A 23,625-nucleotide genomic window follows, 5' to 3' on the forward strand; every position below is an offset into this window, starting at 1 on the left:
AAAGGAGCAGCCAATTAACAGCCTGGCATCTGACTTAAACAAGCTTCTCCCTAACTGCGTGTTGGCATAAACTGGTTCTCAGAGGCTCATCAACGCTCAGTGAATTCACAGATTAGACCTCTGGAACCAGAGAGGTGGAGGACCAGACCCCCGGCCACAGGACACCCCTAGTGGATTGTGGCCTCCAGTTTCTCCCCAGAGACAATACCCAGAGAAACCAGTCAACTTATCTCTGACAAACTTTTTTAGCTTCAAGGAAAGATACATTTTAAAGAACTCCTTTGAGTGAGAACACACACACACACACACACACACACACACACAACACACATATCACTGAAACGGTAAATAAAGAATCATCCTATATTAGTCCACACTTCTAAGCAGAATGAAAGCTAAACATTACTATGAAGAGTCAGCCCACGGCGAACTTAAAGTTTGGAATAATAGTAAAATGGAACGAGAGCTCGAGGGGGCTTCCTTGGCTCTAAGTCCCACAATCCCAAGAATGCCCTGTAGCAGGCTGCTGGCCGGAGGTTACCTAGACCATCCTTTAAAGCTCTTCTCATAAGCGGAGGAAGTGCGCTAGACTACAGGGCAGATAGCTCCACTTCTCTAAACACAGGCAGGACATACATTTAAGAGTACTTCATTCCACTTCAGGGTCAGAGTACTTAGGGAGTGGAAATGGAAATTAAACCAAACTGTGACTCCAGAACACACTCAGCGGACGGCTAAACTTACAACGACCAAAATTCCAATTCCGCGAGGCCAGGGGCTGCCGGAATTCGCACACACCGCTGATGAGGTGTGAGCTCGTGCAGCCACTGAGAAAAGCTGCTTGGAGGCATCTACCGAAGGTGGCGTATACACACCCCACAATCTCCGTTTCTAGCTATCACAACCTGTGCTCCAAGAGACACGTACAAGGACAGGCACAGCAGCAACGCTCGCGACGGCCAATACTACGAACGACCCAAGGTCCAGCTGCGGTAAAATGATGAGCTGGAGCACATTCATCCAAGGGAACGCTACACAGCTCCGGAAAACCACAGGATCTAGTGACACACGCAGTGACGTGGGAGAATCTCACGAGCTTAGTGCTGAGCAAAAGAAACCAGACGAAAAGAATACATACTGTATGGGCCTACATATTTACAATTTAAAAACAGACCCTATGACATTAGCAGCCAGGTCAGTGATCAGCCCTGTGGAGGAAGGAGGGAGTAGTGACAGGGAGAGGGGGCGGAGGCTCCCGGGTGCCGGTGATGCTCCATATGTCCAGGCCTAGGCAGTGGCCGTGAGGGCAGATTCGCTTTGTGACCACTCATCAAGGAGTACATGTATGATTTACATGCTTCTTGTATGTACATTATACACCAGTCAAATAAAAGGCTCGGGAGTCTCAATATTTAACAGGCAAGCCTGAGAATAACGCCGCAGGGCTCCTGTTAGGAAACTTCTGATCAAACATGCTGTACTGGACACGTGAACCTCTACTTCCCAGACATCCCACCAGAATCACATGTACAAGGTTTAAAAAGCATAAACTTACAAGGACAAAAAGAACAGAACAGGGACAAGCGCAGACTAGAGGCATTAGCAAATTTCTGGAAGCTAGAAAGTAAACAAGTGGTAACGGACTGATTTGCAGCCCTCAGGCAGAAGTTCCCACGCAAGCCTTTTTGGGAGCTGGGGAGAAGGACTGAAAGCCACCAACCAAAGGCAAGCTCACTCAAGCCACAGAAATCCAAGAAAAGCTCAGGCTTAGGAGTACCAGAGACATCTGAAAGTGGCGTGGATGTGGGGACGAAACAGCTGCTCATCTAACAGCTCCTTGGGTAAACTGCCAAGCCCCGCTCCCACCCAGGCAGCCCGGGATGTGGTCTTCACTTCCCTGTCTCCCGCAGAGACAGGGAATCCCCAGAGATGCTGCCACAGCTGAGGACAGGCACGAGGCACAGACAGAAAACAGAAATGAAGAAGAAGTCTGCATTCTCACCAGTGAGACTGTCAGCACCCTTCCATCCAAGGGTCCCAGGACAAATGCAGCTGGGCTGATGCCTCCAAGCAGGAGAATGAGGGATTTTTCTTTAGAGATATTGACTGGCCCAAGAGGAAAAGACTTACTGACACTGACATTTAAAGACCCACAGTGGAAAAGCAGGTTCACTACCCATTACCTGAGGAAGTCCACCAGGGGACAAAGCTTGCCACACACTTGCTTCCAATAAGCTTTTTAGGGGCTCACTCAAATCTATGCGGACAACTGCTGACATAAAAGAGAAAGACAGGAAATAGAACAGAGGAAGTGAGAAGAAAGACACAACGTGGAGGTCAAAGGAAGTCGTCAAGAAACTATAATCAGTATCCTCAGAAAGATAAGAGAGTGTATTCATGAAACAAGAAGAGGGTGCCAGAAAACATGACCATTCTGAACACGAGAAAGCTCTTAGAAATTAATGCCACAGCAGGAACAAAAATTCCAGAGAAGAGTCTGAGGTGGACATCTCCTAGCAAAGTACAGAAAAGAGACGTGGAAAATAGAAACAAAAGATAGTACAAATGTGCATCAGTCCAGGAGGACCAACAGCTAACTAACGAATTTCAGAAAGACAGCACGGAGAAAATAAAGGGGGGAAATTGTCAGAGAAGTATAAGGACAACTCCCAGAACTGAAGGCTGGAACGTTCCAAATTAAAAGGTCTATCAAGCACCCAGCACTCCCCCCTACACAGAACAGCAAAAGCCTTCTAGAGAAGGACACATTCAGAGGCGAAGAGATCAGGTCATTCGACTTCTCGGATGCCCCGCTGGAGACTATGAGATAAAGGGGCAAAGCCTGTACATTCCTAAGGGAAGACGATTTCCACCCCAGAACTCTACGCCCAGCCAAGCGTGAGGGAGAAATCAAGGCATTTTCACTAATGCAGAATTTCAAACGATTTACTTGCCAGTCAGCCTTTCTCAGGAAGCCCCCTCTCCAGGAGTAAGCCTACAGAGACAAAGACAGGGCAGCCAGGAATCAGGCATCGGACAGGGGAGCCAAGACATGACCGTGCGACAGACCTAAGGGGCGCCCTGACCAGGCTGGAGCAGCAGCTGCAGAGCCCAGGACGACCCCAGTGGAGGAAACGGGTCCAGGAAACTACCCATCATGTGCACAACTGAAGTGAGACACACAGCGCTGGTGCGAGGTGTGACAAGACGGAAATTGCCAAAGAATAATAAGCAAATGAAAAAGAGGCAATTACTGACTCCGGAAATACCAAAGAGTTATACACAGAAACATAACCACAGCACAGAACATAACTAGCTGTGACTATTAGGCATAATAACGTACACACTGAATACTGATATAACTGTAGTAAAAAGAGGGAAGAAGGGTTAGAGTTGAATTCATCTTTTCCATTGTAAAAAATTAAAAAATCCAAAACCAGCAGTATAAGCAAGTTATTTAGAAATGTGGAGGGAAATACCAAGAAAAACACTAACACAGGACTGACCCACTAAAAGGATGAAGTCAAGAATCTGTAATCCTCAGACCATGTGACAGGGTCATGATTTCTGGACATTATAGACAAAACACTAAAGAGGGTTTGAAGGTTGCTGGTTGGGGCAAAAACAAACAGGAAGTGGTTCCCAACGGCCGCAGGGCACTCGTACGCACAAGGCGTCATCGGTGAGCTTTCTCCTGCCTGCAGTCCAGGGACGGTGGCCTTTCTCCAGCCAGGCTAAGCAGTCAATCTCATACCCCAAAACCAGTCTGCTCTGGCAAAATACCTTTGGATTTTGCATCTATAAACCATCTCCCTATTCCTCTTTTCACCCGACAGTAAGAAAGCAGAAGTGGAAAGAAACTCTCAGTGTGCCTCCAAAGAGCTCAAAAGGTTTTAATCTAAACTATGAAGCACAGCCTACCTCGAGAAGTACTCTCAAATGCCTGCCTGCGCAAAAGCCCAACTCCCACGCTTGTGACCTGAGGCAGCAGTCATACCTTAATTTCATTGTCGTTTGCAAAATTGCCAAAAGAAGCCATAATCTTAGGGACAGCCGCAGCCAAGGTCTCCTGGACAGACTCCTCGGGTCTCTTGCTTGTGCGCGTCAGGCAAGGCAAAAGGTTTACCAAGTAAGGCCTGCACATGTGAGAGGGACACTAATTACTCTTCCAGGGCCTACCTTAATGAGAAACACAAGCGATTAGTTCAGCGTCTGTTAGGGAAAAACCAGTTTTTACATGCAGGAGAGTCCTTCCTGGAAGGTAAACAAACCTCTGCTAGAAGACTAAAGGCAGATGAAGCCCAGATGCTGGGAGGCTCTCATCCTTTGTTTCTCCTCTAGTCACACACACGACTCTCAAAAGCTTGTTTTAAAAATTCTTTGCAGTAAATTATAATAGTTATTAAAATAATCAGATTCTAAATGAGAAAATAACAGATAATATAAGAAAACACCATTTAAAAAGTAAATTAAGAAATAAGAATAAAGCTTTCTTGAAAAGGGAGCATTACAAAATTTTTTCTAAGCATTGACCTGAACAGGGCCTTAGAGAGAAGCCTGGCCCTCTACAGAGAAGTAGCAGACCACGCAGGACTGGAGAGGAGCAGTCACAGGACAGATAAGCCGAGGCCACGGGACAAGAACTTGGTGGCGACGGCGGCGTCCTCTAGTGGCAGAGACGGGCAGCAAGCAGGTGCACCCCTGGGACTGTACAGGGAGGGAGGCGGGCCCTTCTAAGGAGATGACCCAAGGGAAAACAAACCAGACATCAGAAGGAAGACATGCCCAACTTTTCAAAGTCAGGCCAATGAGTCAACGGAGTGTCTGAGGTGACGGGGGCCACTGGGGGCCAGATCTCCCTGGGCCTTGGTAAGGAGTCTGGATTTATCTGAACAGCTCTGGGAAATGAGTAAAGAGTTTAAGTAAAGGAATGACATGACCCAATCATAGTTTTTTAAGGTCACTTTGGCTTCTACGTGGAGAACTAGGGATGTGTTGCTTTAGAAATACAACAAAGTTTTCAAAACAAGGATAGTAAAAGAAAAAGGTTATATAAAAAGAAATGTCCTTAGTGACTGTATGTGTGCAGTCATGTAAGACCTTATTACAGTCAGGCTCAGTGGAACGGATCACTGTTTCATAGTAAAAGAGAGGGTTTCTGCCACTCCACCAGTTCCTCGGGGACAGAGCCAAGGGCTCCATGGATGTCAGCACGTCTTGCCAGTGAAGGAGAGAAGGAAGGAGTTGAAAACTGTGGCCCTTCTTTTGTTTTTCAATCCATTAAGATACAATTGGTTCAATCAGTCAAAACTTTATTCACAGTTTAACACTCATATTTTTAACCCACATAATAGACAAAGGCATAGTTTTCTATAATCCCTAGAGTAAGCAACAATGAGGTAGTACTCAACCTTCAACCACCTGGCAAGTATCTTTTTGGCAAGTACCACGTGCAGACGCCGTTATCAGTGTTGGGCTGCAGCAGGGACCAGACAGGGATGCCCCCACTGTCCTGAGACGTACATCTCCTACAGCTCTCGGGGGAGGGTGGGATAGAAAACGAACAAGCACGCTGATGAAGTGTGCGACAGTATTCCTGAGGGCCGTAAGTTTTACGCAGGAAAAGGATCAGGACAACCTGTACTGCAGCTGGAGAGGCAGAGGTGGGCAGCTTCAGACAGAGTGGACAGGGAAGACCTTCAGAGAAATGACATTTGAGCCAAGATGGCAAGAATCCACCGTAGCTGGCCCCCCACCCAAAATAATAATAATAGTAATAACCCAGAGTGTCCACTTTACCTGCATTTCTGAGGCCGAACGAGGTGAGCCAGCTCGGCAAACCTCCACAGGGCAGCGCGCAGGCTCCGAGGAGCGCCGTTCTGAGGGATTTAAGAAGCAGCGTGTTACATTGAAGAGTCGCAGACACGAGTCACCAAGAGGACTTCAAATAAACAAAAGCATTTTTTTCATTGCTAATTTCTATTTTTAGAGAAAAGGCCATTTAAATGTGTAACTACTTTTGTAATGTTAAGGTCTAATGGGAGGCAATTATAAAGATATTTTTTAAAACTACCATGTTAGTTCCCATCCCATCTAATAAATAATGAGGAGCAACCTTTTGAAGAAAAGTAAAACAATAAAGTCTACTTTACCAAACAGCATTTATTTCCTTATCAAATAAAAGATAAAATTTCACATACTACACTGCTCAACACAGTGAATCAGTAGCACTTTTTCAATGATGGAAAACAAAAGCCTACCTTTTTAATTTCCTTATAGAGTTCCAACTGTAACCTCGGAAGATTAGAATCCATCAAAGCCTACAACAAAATACAAGAGATTTGTTCACGGAAGACACATTCTACTAGCAATTCTAAAGAAAGCGAAAAGGCAGCTAAAATTTCAATTTGGGGGCAAAGTAGAATATAATAGCAACTAAACTAAGAACCTATTCTTTAAGAAAGAAGCATATGTATGCAGGAAGTTACCAAACAGACTAGATACAGGTCATTCACTTTAATTTTAAAAATGGAAGGAAAAAATTTAACTTTCATTACAATCAAATGCTACACAGTATCAAAATTAAATGGTAGATAGTTCAAACTCATTCTAAAGCTCTTACATTCAATTAAAGCACATTCTGTTGGACGATCCAACACTAGCAATGCCCTGGAGTCTGCAGGGCCAGCAGGGCGGTGGGTGGACATCCCAGATCAGAGCCCCTAGCTCTGGCGTGGGAATACTCCTCTCCACGCAGAAGCCCAAGTCCTTTCCAAAGGTCTGGTCCACCAGTGATGCACGGGTGCTCCCCAGGGAGCAGCAACGCTCCGAACCTGTTGGAACCATAGGCTCCTCAGAGCCATTTCTTGACCCTTCTGCTCACTTATGGGCTAAAACAAAAGATGGCCACACAGCCAATTTCAACCCAGTAAGAATGGTTGATGGCAACCACCGCCAGTGACACAAAGTCCCCGTTGGAGGCGGCTTCTCAAGACAGAAAGGAGAGACTTCTGTGCCCTGCTCTCGGCCATGGGAACCCTATCTTCCAAAACAGTATTGCCAATGTCTCGTCCACAAGAAGAGCAGAAAGACGTAACCAAGCCTCCACAGAAAATCCCTCCTCCTTTCCTAAGATGTACAGCATGTGATGTCTATAAACCAAGCTGGTCTTAGTAAAACTCACGGAGGTTCAGCAAGTTTGAGAATCAAACCAGGGTCACTTTCTGGGAGGTTCCAAATAATGTCTCAGAAATTCTAAAATCCTAATTCTGCTGTTTCAGCGTGTACTGAAATTCCTTAAATGAGCACACCAAAATGGACAAACATATATTAAAGCACTACTTTGCCAATAAAACCAGAAGGCATATCAAAGTTTTATTTTACTTTATAAATGTTTTATAAACTGATACCAAACCTATTTTATTACAGGAGGAACGTAAACCCCAAGGCCCTGGAACAGCACTGAACGGGCCCTCGCAGTCATGGGTGATGGGAAGGTGCCATCTGACCCCTCCCGGCTCCTGACCCCACCTTCACACTGAGGCGAACACACACAGAGCCAAGTCCAGCCCATCGCGGCCCCCTGTGCCTCAGAGGCCGCCCTGGTTCAAGGCCCCCATCGCTCCTGCCCGGGTTACTCAGCCTCTCGCAGGGATTCTGGGTGCACAGTCTTTTTCCACTCCAAGGCAGGCTACACGGCATCCGCAGGCTACTCTTCCTAAATAAAGCACTCCTCTGACCAGGTTAAAGATCTTCACGAGCTCTTCCTCTTCATCCTCTACCAGATGAAGTACAAACCCCTTGAATGGATCCTCAACACCTCCCATTCTCTGCTAGCACACACGTTCACCCTCCTAGGTGGGTCTGCAGGGGTTAAGACGGTCCTGATCTCCTCACTCACCTAACAGCCACCACCTCCAGGAAGCCTTCTCTGCCTCGCCAGACAGAAATCACATCCACTTCCTGACCGCCACGATGAGTTGCCAGCATGTCTCGGAACTTACACCATGCATTAAGCCACTCCTGTACAAACATGCTTCCCCCTCCCCAAGACTGTAAATTATCTGAAGGCAGGAGCATGCTGTCAGCTGAAGCACATCCCCAGTGCATTTGCTACACAAGTGAAAAGCAGAGCATGCCCCATTTTCTTGGGTCCTCATCCTAAGCATATAATGATACTCTGAAAAACAGAAGGCGCAAGTCCAGGACCTGACTCCTAAGTGACCATCCATGTGTTCCTCTCCACCCCTGACACCCGGGCCTAACGCCATCCAAGTTCTCCCGAGCCTGTCCTTCCTCTGCCACCGTGAGAGCACATCAGCCAGACCCTGACCCCATCCCCAGCCTGCTGGCCTTGAAGACCTGTGCATCTGAGGAAGCAGACATCAGAGCACAGCCAAAGCCCAGGATGTCTGACTTTAAGCAGAAAGAAGAGGTTCTGAGAGACTGACCTCGTCTTACGCTCAGGGGCGCAACATGAGAAGTTGGAACCTCTGCACTGGGAGGCCAGAAACAAGGCAGAGGAAATAGGAAGGCAGTAGGGAGGTGGCCAGGAAGAGAAGCCAGCACCTAGAGCTCTGACCAGGCCATGGCCCAAGCCCCCAGACACACACACCAGGCTAGTTGGACGGCAGTTACAGGAGCAGGTCTCTCTCTGCAGCATGTGCCTCCAGGTAAAATGACCACCTTCTTTGTTTGTGTGTTTGGGGCCATATTGTCCTCTCTCCCCTCCTCACCTGTTCTTGTCATGGCCAAGGCAACCTGTGGTGACTTCTTTAGGTTTCCTGATTCTGAGGATCAGAGTTCAAGAACTGAAATATCAGAAAAAGCCTAGCCTGGTCCTGCCAGTGGGAATAAAAAAAAGCAGCAAGGATGTTGAGGCCTAGAGAAAAGCAAGTGTAAGTGAAAAAGTCCACCTCCAAACGTGCTGTGGACCCATCACACCTGAGTGGTACCCACACACTGCCGGGCAGAGAACAAGGTCAAATGGCCGTGGCCACTGCAACACTGCGGGGGTGGGGGGGTGGGGGGGGGCGTGTGGAGACGTGAAATGCAGGTGGAGGGAGAAGACCAGGCAACTCCCAATGGAGAAGCCAGAACCCTGGGTCTGCAGGGAAGCTGGCGCCCGAGCATAGACAGCATGGCCCACAGATCCACACGCCAGAAAGCGGGGAGCAGTGGGGCTCTGGCATGCCCCTCGGCCTCTCTGGTTAAGGAAGCAGGAATCTCACTGTAAGAGCGCCCCTTCCCACTCCGAGGCCCAGCAAGGGGCAGGATAACACTAACCCGTCACGCACGTCACTGCACCTGATCCTCACACTCACGCACACCACAAACCCGTGTCCGATTCCCTCTGTGGTTAAGGAGACGGAGGCTCGCAGAATGAAGCACATCTCCCGAAGCTGCTCAGCGAGCGGGCGGCAGAGGCCAGATTCAGGCGCAGGCCTCCTTCACTCCAGAACCTCCCTGTGCCCCACCTCCTTAACGCAGGAGTAAAGGGTGACCGTCTTCCCGAGGAAGCTGGACCCATGACAGAAAAATGAAGGACAATTTCTTGGCCAATGTAAAGTGTGACCACTCTCCAGAGAAAGCCCTTGGGGAGACTCCAAAGAACAGTTTTGGTTTTCAAGATCCTAATAAGGAGGGAAATATTCAACTAGCCTATGTTAGGCTGGAGTTCTTGGCTCATCTGGCCAAGTAAGTATTACTAGGAAGAGAGCCTTCAAGGAAAATGAAAAGATGTGGCCTTATCTCAATTCCATGGGTGGAACTCAAAACAGTAAGGGAAAAATCAGGAAAAACTGCAAAGGTCCAATTAGCAGGGCTTCCCTGCAGAGAAGGGAACAAGATACATTTTCTCCTTCACCATTATCAAGAAATCGTTTTTGGAGAAAGCGTCAAGAACTATGTCAGTGAACCTTCCTCAGCACCGGTTAGCCTATGGTGGGAACAATATATAAGCTTAGACACAAAATTCAAAAGGCTCATTCACACACTCAAAGGTGACCTGGAAGAAGGTGCCCGGGGTGGTTGAGGATACAAACTAGGAGAATGGCAGAATGAGAAAAACAAGGATTGTTTTCCAACACCGTAAGAATTATGGAAGAAAGACTTTATCTTCAATGGCAGCAGAAAACAAAAAAAGGGAAAAGTGGATTAAAGCTACAGTGGTCTTGGGTACTAGCTCGGCACCGGGAAGCAGTAAGCGAAGAGGACAGGTGTCCCCCGCCCACTCCTTACCTCACCTACCACCCAGGTAGCTCTGGCTTTCTGGCTTCATCAACCTTTTCTGGGAACTCCTGTCTCTCCAGTCACATCACACTAACTCCAGCGCAGCTACCAGAGAAGGCACGTCTTTACCTGCAAACAGTACTGCCTGACCCAGGTCTTAGGAGACGAAGACACCAAAAGCGATCCCACTCCCCGTCCCCCTGCCTTTCAAGGTCTCATGGTTTCTCAACAAAGTGATGCTTTCCCCAAGAGCACCCAGTGGCCCCCGTCAGCGCCCACCCCTGACCTATGCCCTGCGCAGGCACGAGGGTAAACCCACTCCCTCTGATGGGGCAGGTGCAGCCGGCACGCTGGCACACAGCAGAGAGCCTCCAAACCACACGCCATAAATGGAAACAGTGCAGATGTCCTAAGGGACTTTGCTACTCAAAACAAAAGAACCCTAAGTCATGGTTTCTTCTCTTAGCTACAACGGTCACAGCTCGTAGAACACCGTCCACAGGGCTCTTACTTTTATGACTTTGTTGAGGCACTCGTCAGCCACCATCCTGACATCTGACTCTGCGTCATCACTGCACAGCAGAAAAAGTTCCATAGCAATGCCCAGAAGTTTCTGAAATTCTGGAGAATTTCTAAGTAAAAAAAGAAGAGAGACTGTCACAGCCAAAAGGAACCTCAGAAGACATGACGACGAAACACAGTGAAGTTTCTGGTATCCTATGTGGGATTCTGGAACAGAAAAAGGACATTACATAAAAGTTAAGGCTAACAGTATACCAATATTGAGTGATTCATTGTGAAATCGCACCACAGCAATGTAAGACGCCAATAATTTGCGTAACTGCATGTGGAGTTTATGGGAACACTCTATACTATCTTCGTAATTGTTCTGTAAATCTAAGACTACTCTAAAATTTAAGAATTACTTATAAATAGAAGTGTACTTGCAAGACAATCTTATTTTGTTTGAGTTTTAGCCAAAAAATCTTAAAAAGACACTGTCTTTGTACGTACTTTAACTCAATTAAAAAAAAAGAAAAAAAGACACGGCTTCAGATACTTAAATCTCAGATAGCCATCTGCCCTCTGCCAACAAGTTACTTCTACTCTTACAATATTCTCAGAACCTAGAAAATCAATATACCAATATAACTCCTTTACTCCTTTTTCATCTTGCTTTCAGTATGTTCCAAACTCAACATGATCATGGTCAGGCTGTGTTCTTGTTGCTCCATCAGTCTCAAGAACTGGAATCTAGGCGATGCTTGTAAATGATTTTTAAGTTTCTCTGAGAGAGCCTGTCAGGCAGCTGTGATCCAATGGGCTAAACACAGCCAAGAGAGAGAGACCCATGGCCATGTGCATGAAACTGCCTTCACAGCACAGTGAGGGATGGGCCAGCAGTAATACAGCCCCTGGACAAAGCTGCTATTCTTGAAACATCTCAGTCTAGAGTCCTCTGAAATAAAGGGCCTCCTCCCCACTCTCTCTCTACCTCACAATTCCTACCAAGAGTCAGAAGAGCCAGGAGCCTAAGAGAAAGCAAAGAACCACATTAGCAGTGATCAACAAACAAGTACGAGCAAGAAAAAAAATGTGCCCCTCAGCGATATTTCAGACCTCATCTCTGTGGAATACTCCTGTGAATAAAGAGGAAAGGTCCCTGGGATGCTGGCACAGCATCCAGGCGCTGCTCAAAGTGGTGCTATGGAAATACAATGTGAGCTACAAGTGCAATTTTATACTTCCTAATAGACACACAAATAAAGAGAAACAGGTAAAATTAATCTTAATAATATATTTCATTTAACCCAATATATCCAAAACATTATTTTAACAAGCAATCAATACGAAAAAATTACTGGGATATATAACAATCTTTTTTAACAGCACATCCCAATTCAAACACAAAATTTTCATCAGAAGTATTTTATTTGTATAGAGACTCCATAAAATTCACAGTTGAAAAAGTATGTTTACTTAAATAAAACCTGGAGATCTAATGCACAGCTTCGTGATTATAGTCAACAATACTGTATTTTAAACTTCAAAGTTACTAAGAGACTAGATCTTAACCGTTCTCAACACAAAAAAAGAAATGATAATGATGTGACATGATAAAGGTGTTAGCTAACACTACGGCCGTCATAGTGCATTATACAAATGTATCAAACCAACACGTGCACCTCAAACTCAGTGCCATATGCCAATTACATCTCAATTTTTAAAAAAGAAAAAAGTAGGTTTATATACCATTGCTAACCATGCCTAAAAGGTCTCCAATTACTAATCAAATATTGATTTTTAGATTTTAATTTAATAAAATAGATACAGGGCTAATTAGGTTATCTACTTCTCTTTGAGAGAGCTTTAGAAGTTCATCTTTCAAGAAACTGTCCGTTTCATCTAAGTTACTGAAGTTCATAATATTCCTTTACTATCCTTTTAATATTGATACCACCTATATCGATAGTTTGGAGGGGCTAGAGGCGCCGACCCTCCACAAAGTCAAAAACCCGAGTATAAATTATCTGCAGGTTGGAAACCACAGATTCAACCAACCGCGCGTGGTGTAGTACTGCAGCATTTTTTGAAAAAAATCTGCATATAAGTGGACCCATGCAGTTCAAAACCATGTAGTTCAAAGGTCAACTGCATTTCCATTTCTGTTCTTGCACCCTTTGTGCTAGGGCTGTCAATATATTTCACTCCTACGTGTAAACCCCAAAATACATCGTTATTATTTTCACTGTAAACAATCAAGTATATTTTTGAAAGGTTAAAAGTAAGAGGGAAAGTCTTATATTTACCCACTACAGTTACCATTTCCATTGCTCTCCAATCCTTTATGTAGATCCAGACTTCTATCTGGTACCATCTTCCTCCTACCTGAAACACTTTCTTTAGTATTTCTTATAGTAGTTGCCTGCTGGACATAGATGATTTCAGCTTTTGCAAGTCTGAAAAAGTCTTCTTTCACCTTTGTCTTTGAGAAAGAAGTTTCTACAGGGTATAGAATTCTAGGGGTTTTTCCGTTTCAGTACTTCACAGATGATGTTGCACGGACTTCTGGCACTTTCTTTTTCCAGTGAGAAATCCACTGTCAGTCTTACCTTGGTTCACTTTAGGTCTTTTTCATGTCTTATCTCTACTTAACATATTCAATCTTTTCTCTAGCTTCTTCTTGAACTAGAAGAACAGTTACAGTTACTGTTTTAACGTTTCTGTGTACAAATTTTACCACCTGTGCAATTTCTGGGTCAGCTTCAATTGATTTTTTCCACTGTCAATCATGCTTTCCTGCTTCTTTGCATTCCTGATAATTTCTGACCAGATGCCAGACCTTGTAACTTTTATCTTGTTGGGTGTTATGTACTTCTGAATTCCGATAAATATTCTTGAACTTTGCTCTGGAATGCAATTAAGTTACTTTGAAAGAGTGTGATCACCTTGGGTTTTGCTTTTAAGCTTTACTAGGCAGGACTGGAATGACATCTCAGCCTAGGGCTAAGTGAGCCCTGTGGCGAAGGCAAACCCTCCTGAGTAGCCCACCCAACGCCCCAGGAAGGATGGGGTTTTCCACTCTGGCTGGGGGGAACAGGAGCTCTTCCTGCACCTGTCTGAGTTTAGCACCTGTTCCCTCCAATCCCCTCAGGTGGTTCCACCCCCAGCCCCAGGGCACTGAGGGACCCCTGCAGGTCTTGCTGATGGCTCCGTGCAGTTCCCCCCTCTCTGGTATTCTCCCCAATGGGCCCCAGCCACCCTGCCTCCTGAGGCCATCAGCTCTGTCTCCCCATCTCAGCAGCCACTGGGCTCTGCCCCTCCTCACATCCTGGCTGGGAAACTCCCTCCAGGCAGTAACCTGGGGAAGTCATAATGCTCATCGCAGTAGTTTTCCATTTTTCCAGAAATGCCTGATGCCCCGTGCCTTGAAAACCATTGTTACATATATTTTATCCATTATCAATTGCTTTAGGCAGGAAGGTAGATCCTGCCCTTGTCACTCAGCCAGAAGCAAAAATCTTTCGTGATTTTTTAAATTTAATTTTTAACATATTCCTAATATCTTTTCTGGTCACAAATATAAATATCTATAAATCACCTTTTATAAAGTTAGCTAATATTCCTTTCTATAAATGTATCTTAATTCTTCAATTCTGTGGGTAAATCATTATGATTATTTTTAATTTTCTAATGGGATGAATAGCACTGCACATCATTGTACACTTTCCTCAGGATGAACTCCTGAGGTGAAACAGTTGAGTCAAACAGGTAGTGTTTGCCAAACTGCCTTTTAGAAAAGCTGTGTCACCTCCGAAAAACCCCTGAATATTTTTTAGTGTTTGGCGCTCTGACAGGTGAAACTGTTCTTATTCGTGTTTTAGTCTCATCCCACTGACCACCAGTGAGTGTGAGCATTGCCTCCACAGGAAGCACAAAGTAAGTGTCAGCCATATGCTCACGGGCCCCACCTCATGTCTTCTTTTCCAAAAGGCCTATTCATAGCCTTTGCCTATTTTCCTATTAGGATGATAGTCTTTTTCTTCATGATTTATAATTGCTCTTTATAGACACTATTAAACCTTTGATATATATGCTGTCAATACTTTCCCCAAGTTGCATTTATGTAATTTCCAGTTTAAAGTGGATTTTGACATACTGAACTATATTCCAGAGAAAACATTTTTTTCCTTTATACTGCTAGCATTCCACAGCCTGAGATTCAATGTTCTTTTTATAGTAATGATTTCACTTTTTTGTGTTTAGGTAATTAATCTGGCATTTATGTTTGTTTGCAATATGAAGAAGAAACATAATACCCCCCACTAAATAGTCAAGTGGTTCATCATTTCCATACTAATACAAGATGCTATATGTATCATAAATTCATACACACAGATACACACATACACTTTCCCACTTTCTATTCTATACCTTCTTTAATGTCTAACAGCTATTTTAATTTCATGTACACCAGGTATCACCATATTACTGATGGTTTCAGATTTTCTTTGCAACAGTGATGTATTTATTCTTGCAGATGAACAAGTTCAAAAACATCTCTACTAGAATTTTGATCAAGATCATTTTAAATTTATGGATTAATTTTGAGAAAATTTAACTTTATGATAAAGAAATCTTCCCATGTAGAAAGGGAAGTAGTAATCTGTACCTTTCAGGAAAGTCAATAGCCGTCCTTAAGTAGTTTCTGCACGTCTCTTGTCAATTCCTTGAAATTTAATATGTTGGTGCTACTATGAATTGGCTCTTGAACCACTACATTTTCTAACTGATTTATGCTAATATTGGGGAAATCTATAGATTCCTGTATACTTATTTTTACCCAACCACTTTATCAAGGTACACTTGCTTAGATGAGGGTTCCTAAGTATTCCCAAGAGGATACTGGTAAAAAACAAATCCCCACACTCCACCTGAACAGAAAATGTAGGTGTGCTGGGGAAGAGGGCAGTGAGGTATCTTCGTTACTATATTTTTGACAAATCTTCCGGATGATTTTGATGTTCATGTGTATTTAGGAACCAGTAGGACAGACCACCAACTTGAGAGCTTAGGTAGACTAAGAGTCACAATACACAATGAAGACTTCAGAAGCTGCCACGGAATAACCCCACTGGAGAGAAGGTCAGTGTATCACAGAAGCTGTAAGAACGTACCAGAGGTTAATTACACTCAGGAGAGATAAGAGGAAATACCAGCCATCGAGAAGATTTCATAAATCATTACACGCATATAAAACATCCACTTCAGCTCTACACTCCAAAATTCCTAAAAAGTATGGAGAGTATCTTAAAACAAACTTGTTCTTTGATCTGACGGGACCAGAAACAACCTCTCTGGGTCCAAAAAATATCCTATTCATATGCTGCTGTGTAGAACAAGCAGTATAATGACTATCAGCATTACTCCATACAAACATAATAGACATACGAATGTAAAAACTATTATCAGCCACTACTGTGATTTAAGACGGCAAACTGAACCACAAATCAGTCTTAACACATCTCAACATACTTTACTACCAATGTGTGAATCTAAGCCAACATCCCATCAATTCCATTGGGAACTGTCAAGAAACAAACCAAGTATAATGCATGAAGCACTAAGACTGGAAGAGATCTATTTCCTGGGTCCATAAGCTTTCAAAGTGAGGTGTTACTCCCTGAGACCCGGATGCTGGGGGTCAGGTGAGCACAGCAGTGCTACAGCAGCAGCAGGCACCAGGGGCCTGTCGGGCATTTACCGTCATTTCATACAAAAGTAATGACAGTTTGTAGGACAATGTGCGTCACGACGGGATGTATTTCTGGCTCTCAGCAGCTAAAGAACACATCTATGTAGCTCTCGACAGTGTTTCACGGGTGTCGCTTCATCCCACAAGAACCCTTATAAATTGGGTTTACATTTCATAGATGAGGCAACAGTGGCTCCAAGAAGTTAAACTTACCTAAAACCACCTGGCTTATAAGGAGTGGATATAGAATTCAAGCTTTTTTCCCCCCTACTTTTATCTTAGTATTGTTTTCTAAGCTATGCTAACAATAGTATGCTAACTTAGAATTTTTATATTTTTATTCTCAGCACATATTCTCATTTGTCACTTCATTTCTTCCCACAATATTTCTACAAATTAGATAGAAACAGAAATCATCCACTGTCCTTCACAAACTGAATGAGTTCAACTAAAATGAAATACTCTATTGTGAAACTGCTTTGAAAGTATGAAATACAAAAGCAAGGTGCCACTAAAATTAAATGAATCACCAAATTTCTGTCAGTACTAAAATCAAGATTATTATTCTCAGAGCTTTTTCTAACAGATTATAAAGAGCTCTTTCCAACAGGAGAATAACATGAATGATTTATTCCAAAGGAAAGAAAAGCCAAGAGAGAAGTACTTCACACATGCCCATGTGGGTAAAAGAATTCTGAAATCATAAGTAAATCTGTTTCCTACTCAGCCATCAGAAACAGGCTTAAAATATTTACCATCCACAGCTACTATGAACAATCAATGGTCAGAAAAACCGACAGTCCAAAGTAAAGAGAACGAGAAGAATTAGCAACGAAGCTACACAGAAGGTGCTGCTAGTTCAGCAAAGAGGAACAATCGAGCCAGGGAAGCAGACCTCCAGTCAATGCCCGTGATCCCACTGGTCCCAGAGCCTTAATGAGCAGGCAGCAGCCATGGGGGGAGCACGTGCACTCCCACAGTGTCAGACGAGGGCAAAGTGCTGAAGAAAAGCAAACAAAAGACCACGAGAGTGCATTTATGTCAAACCTAATCTCCCAATTCATCCCACCCCTCACCCGTGTCCACACGTCCGTTGTCTACATCTGCATCTCTATTCCTGCCCTGCAAGTAGGTTCATCTGTGCCATTTTTCTAGATTCCACATATATGCATTAATATACGATATTTGTTTTTCTCTTTCTGACTTCACTCTGTATGACAGACTCTAGGTCCATCCACATCTCTACAAATGACCCAATTTCCTTCCGTTTTATGGCTGAGTAATATTCCATCATATACATATACACCACATCTTCTTTTTTTTTTTTTTTTTTTTTTTGCCGTACGCGGGCCTCTCACTGTTGTGGCCTCTCCCGTTGCGGAGCACAGGCTCCGGACGCGCAGGCTCAGCGGCCATGGCTCACGGGTCCAGCTGCTCCGCGGCATGTGGGATCCTCCCGGACCGGGGCACGAACCCGTGTCCCCTGCATCGGCAGGCAGACTCTCAACCACTGCGCCACCAGGGAAGCCCCACACCACATCTTCTTTATCCATTCATCTGTCGATGGACATTTAGGCTGTTTCCATGTCCTGGCTATCGTAGATAGTGCTGCAGTGAACATAGGGGTACCATGTGTAAAACACATAGCTAGTGGTGGGGCTTCCCTGGTGAGGCAGTGGTTAAGAATCCACCTGCCAATGCAGGGGACACGGGTTCAATCGCTGGTCCAGAGATCCCACATGCCACGGAGCAACTAAGCCCGTGCACCACAACTACTGAGCCCGCGTGTCACAACTACTGAAGCCCACGCACCCTAGAGCCCGTGCTCTGCAACAAGAGAAGCCACCTCAATGAGAAGCCTGTGCATCGCAACGAAGAGTATAGCCCCCGCTCGCCACAGCTAGAGAAAACCCACGAGCAGCAACAAAGACCCAACGCAGCCAAAAATAAATAAATAAACAAATTTATTCTTTTAAAAATAGATAGCTAATGGGAACATGCTATAAAGCACAGGGAGCTCAGCTCGGTGCTCTGTGATGACCTAAATGGGTGGGATGGGGGTGGGAAGGGAGGTCCGAGAGGGAGGGGATATATGTATACATATAGCTGATTCACTTCATTGTACAGCACAAACTAACACAACATTGTAAAGCAATTATACTCCAATTAAAAAAAAAAGACCACTATAATTAGACAGGCTCTTGTTGTTCCAAATACCGCAATAAGTAAAATATAAACATGTTCAATTATCATAATGGTTACAATGATACTATGTAAGATTATGGAAACATTACTCATTACAGTGTCTGGACATCCTCCACATATGTAGCCAGAAGTATGGGGAAGGGGGTCCTGTAAAGGTTTTAAAACAATTGGGGAGACAAAGAATATTCTAGCCCATTAAGAATGAAAATACAAAAAAAAAAAAAAAAAAAGAATGAAAATACAGAAATTTTAAATTTTCACTAGAAGTTCAAAGTGCAGTTACCTGAGAGACTGTGCCACTATGTTTTCACATATTGTCAGACAATGATTCACACGGTCTTTCTTGGTGGCTGAGAGTTCTTTCTTTCTAAAAGGAAAAAAAAGAGTAAAGGAAGTTTGCATGTGTTGTGTTATCCGCTCCATCTATTTCTACAAGGCATTCATTCATTCAGTAGTGCTTCCTGACTCCTAGAAGTAAACCACCCATTCCTGCTGGGGGCAGGGTGGCTCTGAGGTCAGGGAAGAGGGGATGAGCCTAACCCAGGGTTCCCTACAGGACAGGGCTCCATAGAAAAGTCAAGGGGTGTTACTAACGCACCTGCTTTCTCTACTTTAGAGAGAAGGAGAAACTGCAGTGCAAACAGCGCTCACCCAAGATCACATGGATGGACGGAGTGTGCAATTCAATGAAACACAAGGATGTCAATATAATACTCTACGTACCAAGCTGCTGCCACTTCTCAAAGTCTTATTTACTGACTACAGTCAGCATACCACACAGACCTCACACTCTTAGGTGTAAAATAACGTTCAGACAATGGCTAACTGCTTCTATATCCCCAAACGGCTAGAAACAAGCCCCCTGCCCAGACACTTCTCAAAAGCCTCCTAGTAAGACTTCTCAGCCCAAGAAAAAGGAGATAAACAGCCTGGTCAAGAAGATCAGATAAAAGGTGCTTGCTTCCCACCCAAACCTATGACTTGAGATGTCTCTGAGGTAGGCACCACAGAAATAAGGTAGAGAGGGTCAATCCAAAGAGGAAGCCAAAAAATAACTCAGGCTTGATAACTACATCCAAAAAGAATCTGAGTGTTAGCAGGTCACCAGTACATGGTACTAACTAGAAACACCTAAACCAGAAGACTACTAAGTTTTAGAGGGAATTCTAGTACCAAAGAAATTTAAAAACTAACCAACAAACCTATTTAATCCCTAATGCAACCTCAGTTTCCAACAAGTACACCTGAAGGAACAGGCTCTTACAATTATGCAAATCCACGAAAGACACACCCTCCAAAAGGCACTACAGATGTGGCCAGGGAAGAAAATGGACAAGGAAGAGTCTCCAAAGGGGAAAGTCAGGGTCCAAAATGAAGGACAGACAGAGCCTGAATGAGAAGACAAGCCCAAGGCATGCGGAGAGGGGCTTCCCGATGACTGGTCAGTAAGAGTCCATCACCACGTGGACTGGTGACTGTGTGTCTCCCACTGGTCTCTTTCCTAAAAGAGACTCTTACTGATAAGCTATGTTGCGGACTGCTAGTCCCCCACCAAAATGCCAGCCTTCCCTTCTCGGACACACGCCTCCTGGTTAGAAGCTCCACAGCCTAGCTTCCCTGCAGTCGGGGATAGACAGGTGACTTAGTTCTCACAGATGAAATGGGAACAGAAGTAGCAGGTGGAGCTTCTGCCTTGCTGGCTCGCCCTGGGCATCCCCCTTTTAGTTCCCTCCGACTGGAACAAACATTCCTAACACCCAGTTTTTGATTATACAGATAAAGACAACAAGAAGGCTGCAGAGCAACAGGATGGAAGGAGCCTGAGTCCCAAGTGACCACAAGAGGCAGAGGCCCCTCACCACCCACCCTCATGAGTCACTCACTTCAAAAACACTGTGATGGAAACAACCCAAATGTCCCAGTGGATGGATAAATGACGCAGCCCAATGACGGAACACTGCTTGGCAGTAAAAAGCAGCAAACCACTGATTCACACAAGGATGAATCTCAACGTATCAGCTTCAAGATACGTAAGTATAATTCCATTTATGCCACGTTCTGGAAGACACAAAACCAGGGGAACATAAGGTGATCAGTAATTTCCAGGGGCCTGGCGGAGGAGCGGGGAGTTGACAGCAAAGAGGTCCGAGGCGGGGGAATCTTTAGGAGGTGATGGCACTGTTCTAAATCTTGACTGTGGCAGTAGTTACACAGCTTTATGCAACTGTCAAAATTCACTGATCTGCACATTAAAAAGGGTACATTTTACTATATGTATGTATGTGTGTGTGTATATAGATAAAATACCTCAATTTAAAGAAGAAAGCGCTATGAGAATTTAAATGCTCTCTTCTTTGAGCCACCACATTAAAGTCTCTATTACAGCAGCTCAGAGGTTACCTAGTTTAAGACAGCCATCAAGAAAATTAAAGAACACTGACCACTCCAAGCACGTTAGGAAGCAAACTAACTCACTTATCCACTACTCTTTTCCAAAGTGAGAATCTGTCAAAGGCCTTAAGTGAACTGAATTCATACACCCAGTCTCCTAGCTATATAGGTAGTGGCCCCTCCCTGGGTAGCCTCTTACCGTGAGGTCTAAAATGATTCCTAGGGGGATGGTAATCAGAAAAAGGTCGACAAACACTAAACTGAGTGGACTTCACTACTTAACGATGGTCAGAATAGAAAAGTGATAAATACAAATGTGAGCTTCAAAAAGAACCTTGTCTCCCTCCTCACGTGTGGAACAAACCACAAGAATACAGGTAACAATAAACAATACAGCTCTCTGGACCTGCCGCCTGGTTTCCTTAAGACCTACTGTGCTGTTCCCCCAAGCCAGAACTTGAGCAAAAGTTTATGAAACTAGCAGAAAGTCAAAGAGAAAATATCAGTCTCACCCACCAAAATAAAAATACATGCTTCTGTTGTCTGTCTGGGTCTAGCTCCTCCTCCGAGCTCCTTGTGGGGAAAGCCTGCCTTATTCACCGGGGACCCTGCCCTAGGCCCGGCCGTCAGCCAGCACCCCCATCACACTCTTTGGTAGTAACTGTCCCTGCAATTTCCTCCCCAGGGATGACAGACTCACTAAGAGCAAAGGCCATATCGTGTCTCTCACTGGCACTCAGCACAGCACCTACACTGGAGCAGGTGTTTCAGACAGACAACAAAGGAATGGATAAGTAAGCTTTTGCTGTAGGAGGGTAGGTTACAAACACGTTAAAACTGACTCAAAAGTTCTTAAGTCAGTCTTACAAACAGGATTCAGAAGATAAATGATAATTGCTTTAAACTTGAGTTTGCATAACCAAGAGATGGAAAGAAAAGTAGAAACAGCAAAGCTTAAAAAAGAGAGAAACTGTAGGGCAACCCCACAGGCTTGAGTTCAAGCACTTTGTGGAGTGCGAGCTGCAGCCCTCAGCCCCTCTGGCTGTGACCAAGACGTCAACCACGACACGTCTGATGACCCTGACTTTCACGACTTCACTGCCAGAAAGAGGGCAGCACACGTTCTATCATGGTCGGTTACAAAGAAAGCACATGTTTTAAGTTTCTCTTCCTAACTCATCCACAATCATTTTCCAGCAATCCAAACACTTTTGAGGGGGAAAAAAAAAATCTACCGTAGTATATTTAAATTTTCATCTTTCCACACCCAATAGATAGCCCTAAAATCATAAGAGTCTTCAGACAGACAGTCAAAGTCTTCAGTGGTTACTAGTCTTGCTATTAAAATTTAAACAATAATTACTAAGTACCTATTTTGGGTGAGGAGCATAAAAACAAACCACCTGACTGCTACCAAAATACTTATCCTGTAAAATCTTCTCTCCTATCACACTGAAGAATACCCACATTTTAAAGTGTGAGGGTCAGACTTTACCCTCAGACACCCCAACAAAGAGGCATTAACCAAAAATATCAGAAAACGAAAACAACAGCCCTTCCAACACTACCCACTGAAAGATGTCAGGGCAGCAATGTAGCCCAAAAGGAACGAACACCCCCACCCAGTACAAACACCAACCCGGCTTAAGCAGGCCCAGCATAGTCTGGCCTCAGGCTACTTTCCTCTGTCAGGAAGCCTGTGTGGGAACTCTGGCCACTGGAAATAACTCAGTCGTTTTGGTCATGCACCTTCAAACTCAGTTCTTGTACATGCCATGGTCCCTGCTTCAAATACCTCCTTCCCGTCTTATTTTGTCCAATAAACCAACGTGGAAGTTTAAGAAAACTACAACTATTTCATTCCCCCATGGAATTTAATTAGGCTGATGAACTAAGTTGTCAAACTGACTTGTTCTACAAGAAGAGTAAGTATGGAAATTAAGGTGAAAACGGAACCGCCTTGCTCTAGGCAGAAACTGGATGAGCAGGGTGAGAGCTGGATAAACAAGGTAAGAACAGTCCTGATCCTTCAGCTGCTTTTGTAAACGTGCTTATTTTAACTCCAGCTTCAAAGTGAAAACAAACCACAGTCAGCCCCCCCCCAACTGTGTAATGAAGCGATCTGTACACAAACACGCATCTGTAAGGAGGAGGAACATATAAAAATCAAGGACTCTACAGGCATACTACAAACACGTTAAATCGATTATCAAAGAACTAATTCTGAAAATGGGAATTCAAACCCTCTCGTCAAAATTCTTATTTTTAGAATTATGTATGAAAAATCTGATTCCAGGTTGAGGGTGTGCAAGGGAGGGCCTTGACTACTCCAGGAATTGAAAACGATCACCTATCGTGCACTTGTCTTGCTAGTTGTGGTCACAGGTACTGTCACATACACATTTTCGAGTCGGTGCCTACACACCCCACACGATGAGTAAAACTGAGGTCTAGAGGCTGCTCCGCCTGCAGGAGCAGGGCAGTAAATGGCCGGGCAGACATCCAGGTCTTCTGATTCCTCATCAGCTGCTCTCTAACTTTCA

General features: G+C 44.4%; 1 protein-coding gene across 1 annotated transcript in view; it reads right to left on the reverse strand.

Moving 5' to 3' along the window:
- HTT (huntingtin) overlaps positions 1 to 23,625 on the reverse strand; it is a 138,946-nt gene that overhangs the window by 104,950 nt on the left and 10,371 nt on the right. Inside the window, exons 2-6 of the mRNA XM_060013051.2 lie at positions 18,975 to 19,058; positions 10,742 to 10,862; positions 6,261 to 6,320; positions 5,800 to 5,879; positions 3,998 to 4,136 (exon numbers count right to left, since the gene is read on the reverse strand). Of these exons, the coding sequence (XP_059869034.1) occupies positions 3,998 to 4,136; positions 5,800 to 5,879; positions 6,261 to 6,320; positions 10,742 to 10,862; positions 18,975 to 19,058 (484 nt within the window). The remainder of the gene's footprint in view (positions 1 to 3,997; positions 4,137 to 5,799; positions 5,880 to 6,260; positions 6,321 to 10,741; positions 10,863 to 18,974; positions 19,059 to 23,625) is intronic.

Source organism: Delphinus delphis, chromosome 5 (genome assembly GCF_949987515.2).
Source record: "Delphinus delphis chromosome 5, mDelDel1.2, whole genome shotgun sequence".
In the NCBI taxonomy this organism is placed as follows: Eukaryota; Metazoa; Chordata; class Mammalia; order Artiodactyla; family Delphinidae; genus Delphinus; species Delphinus delphis.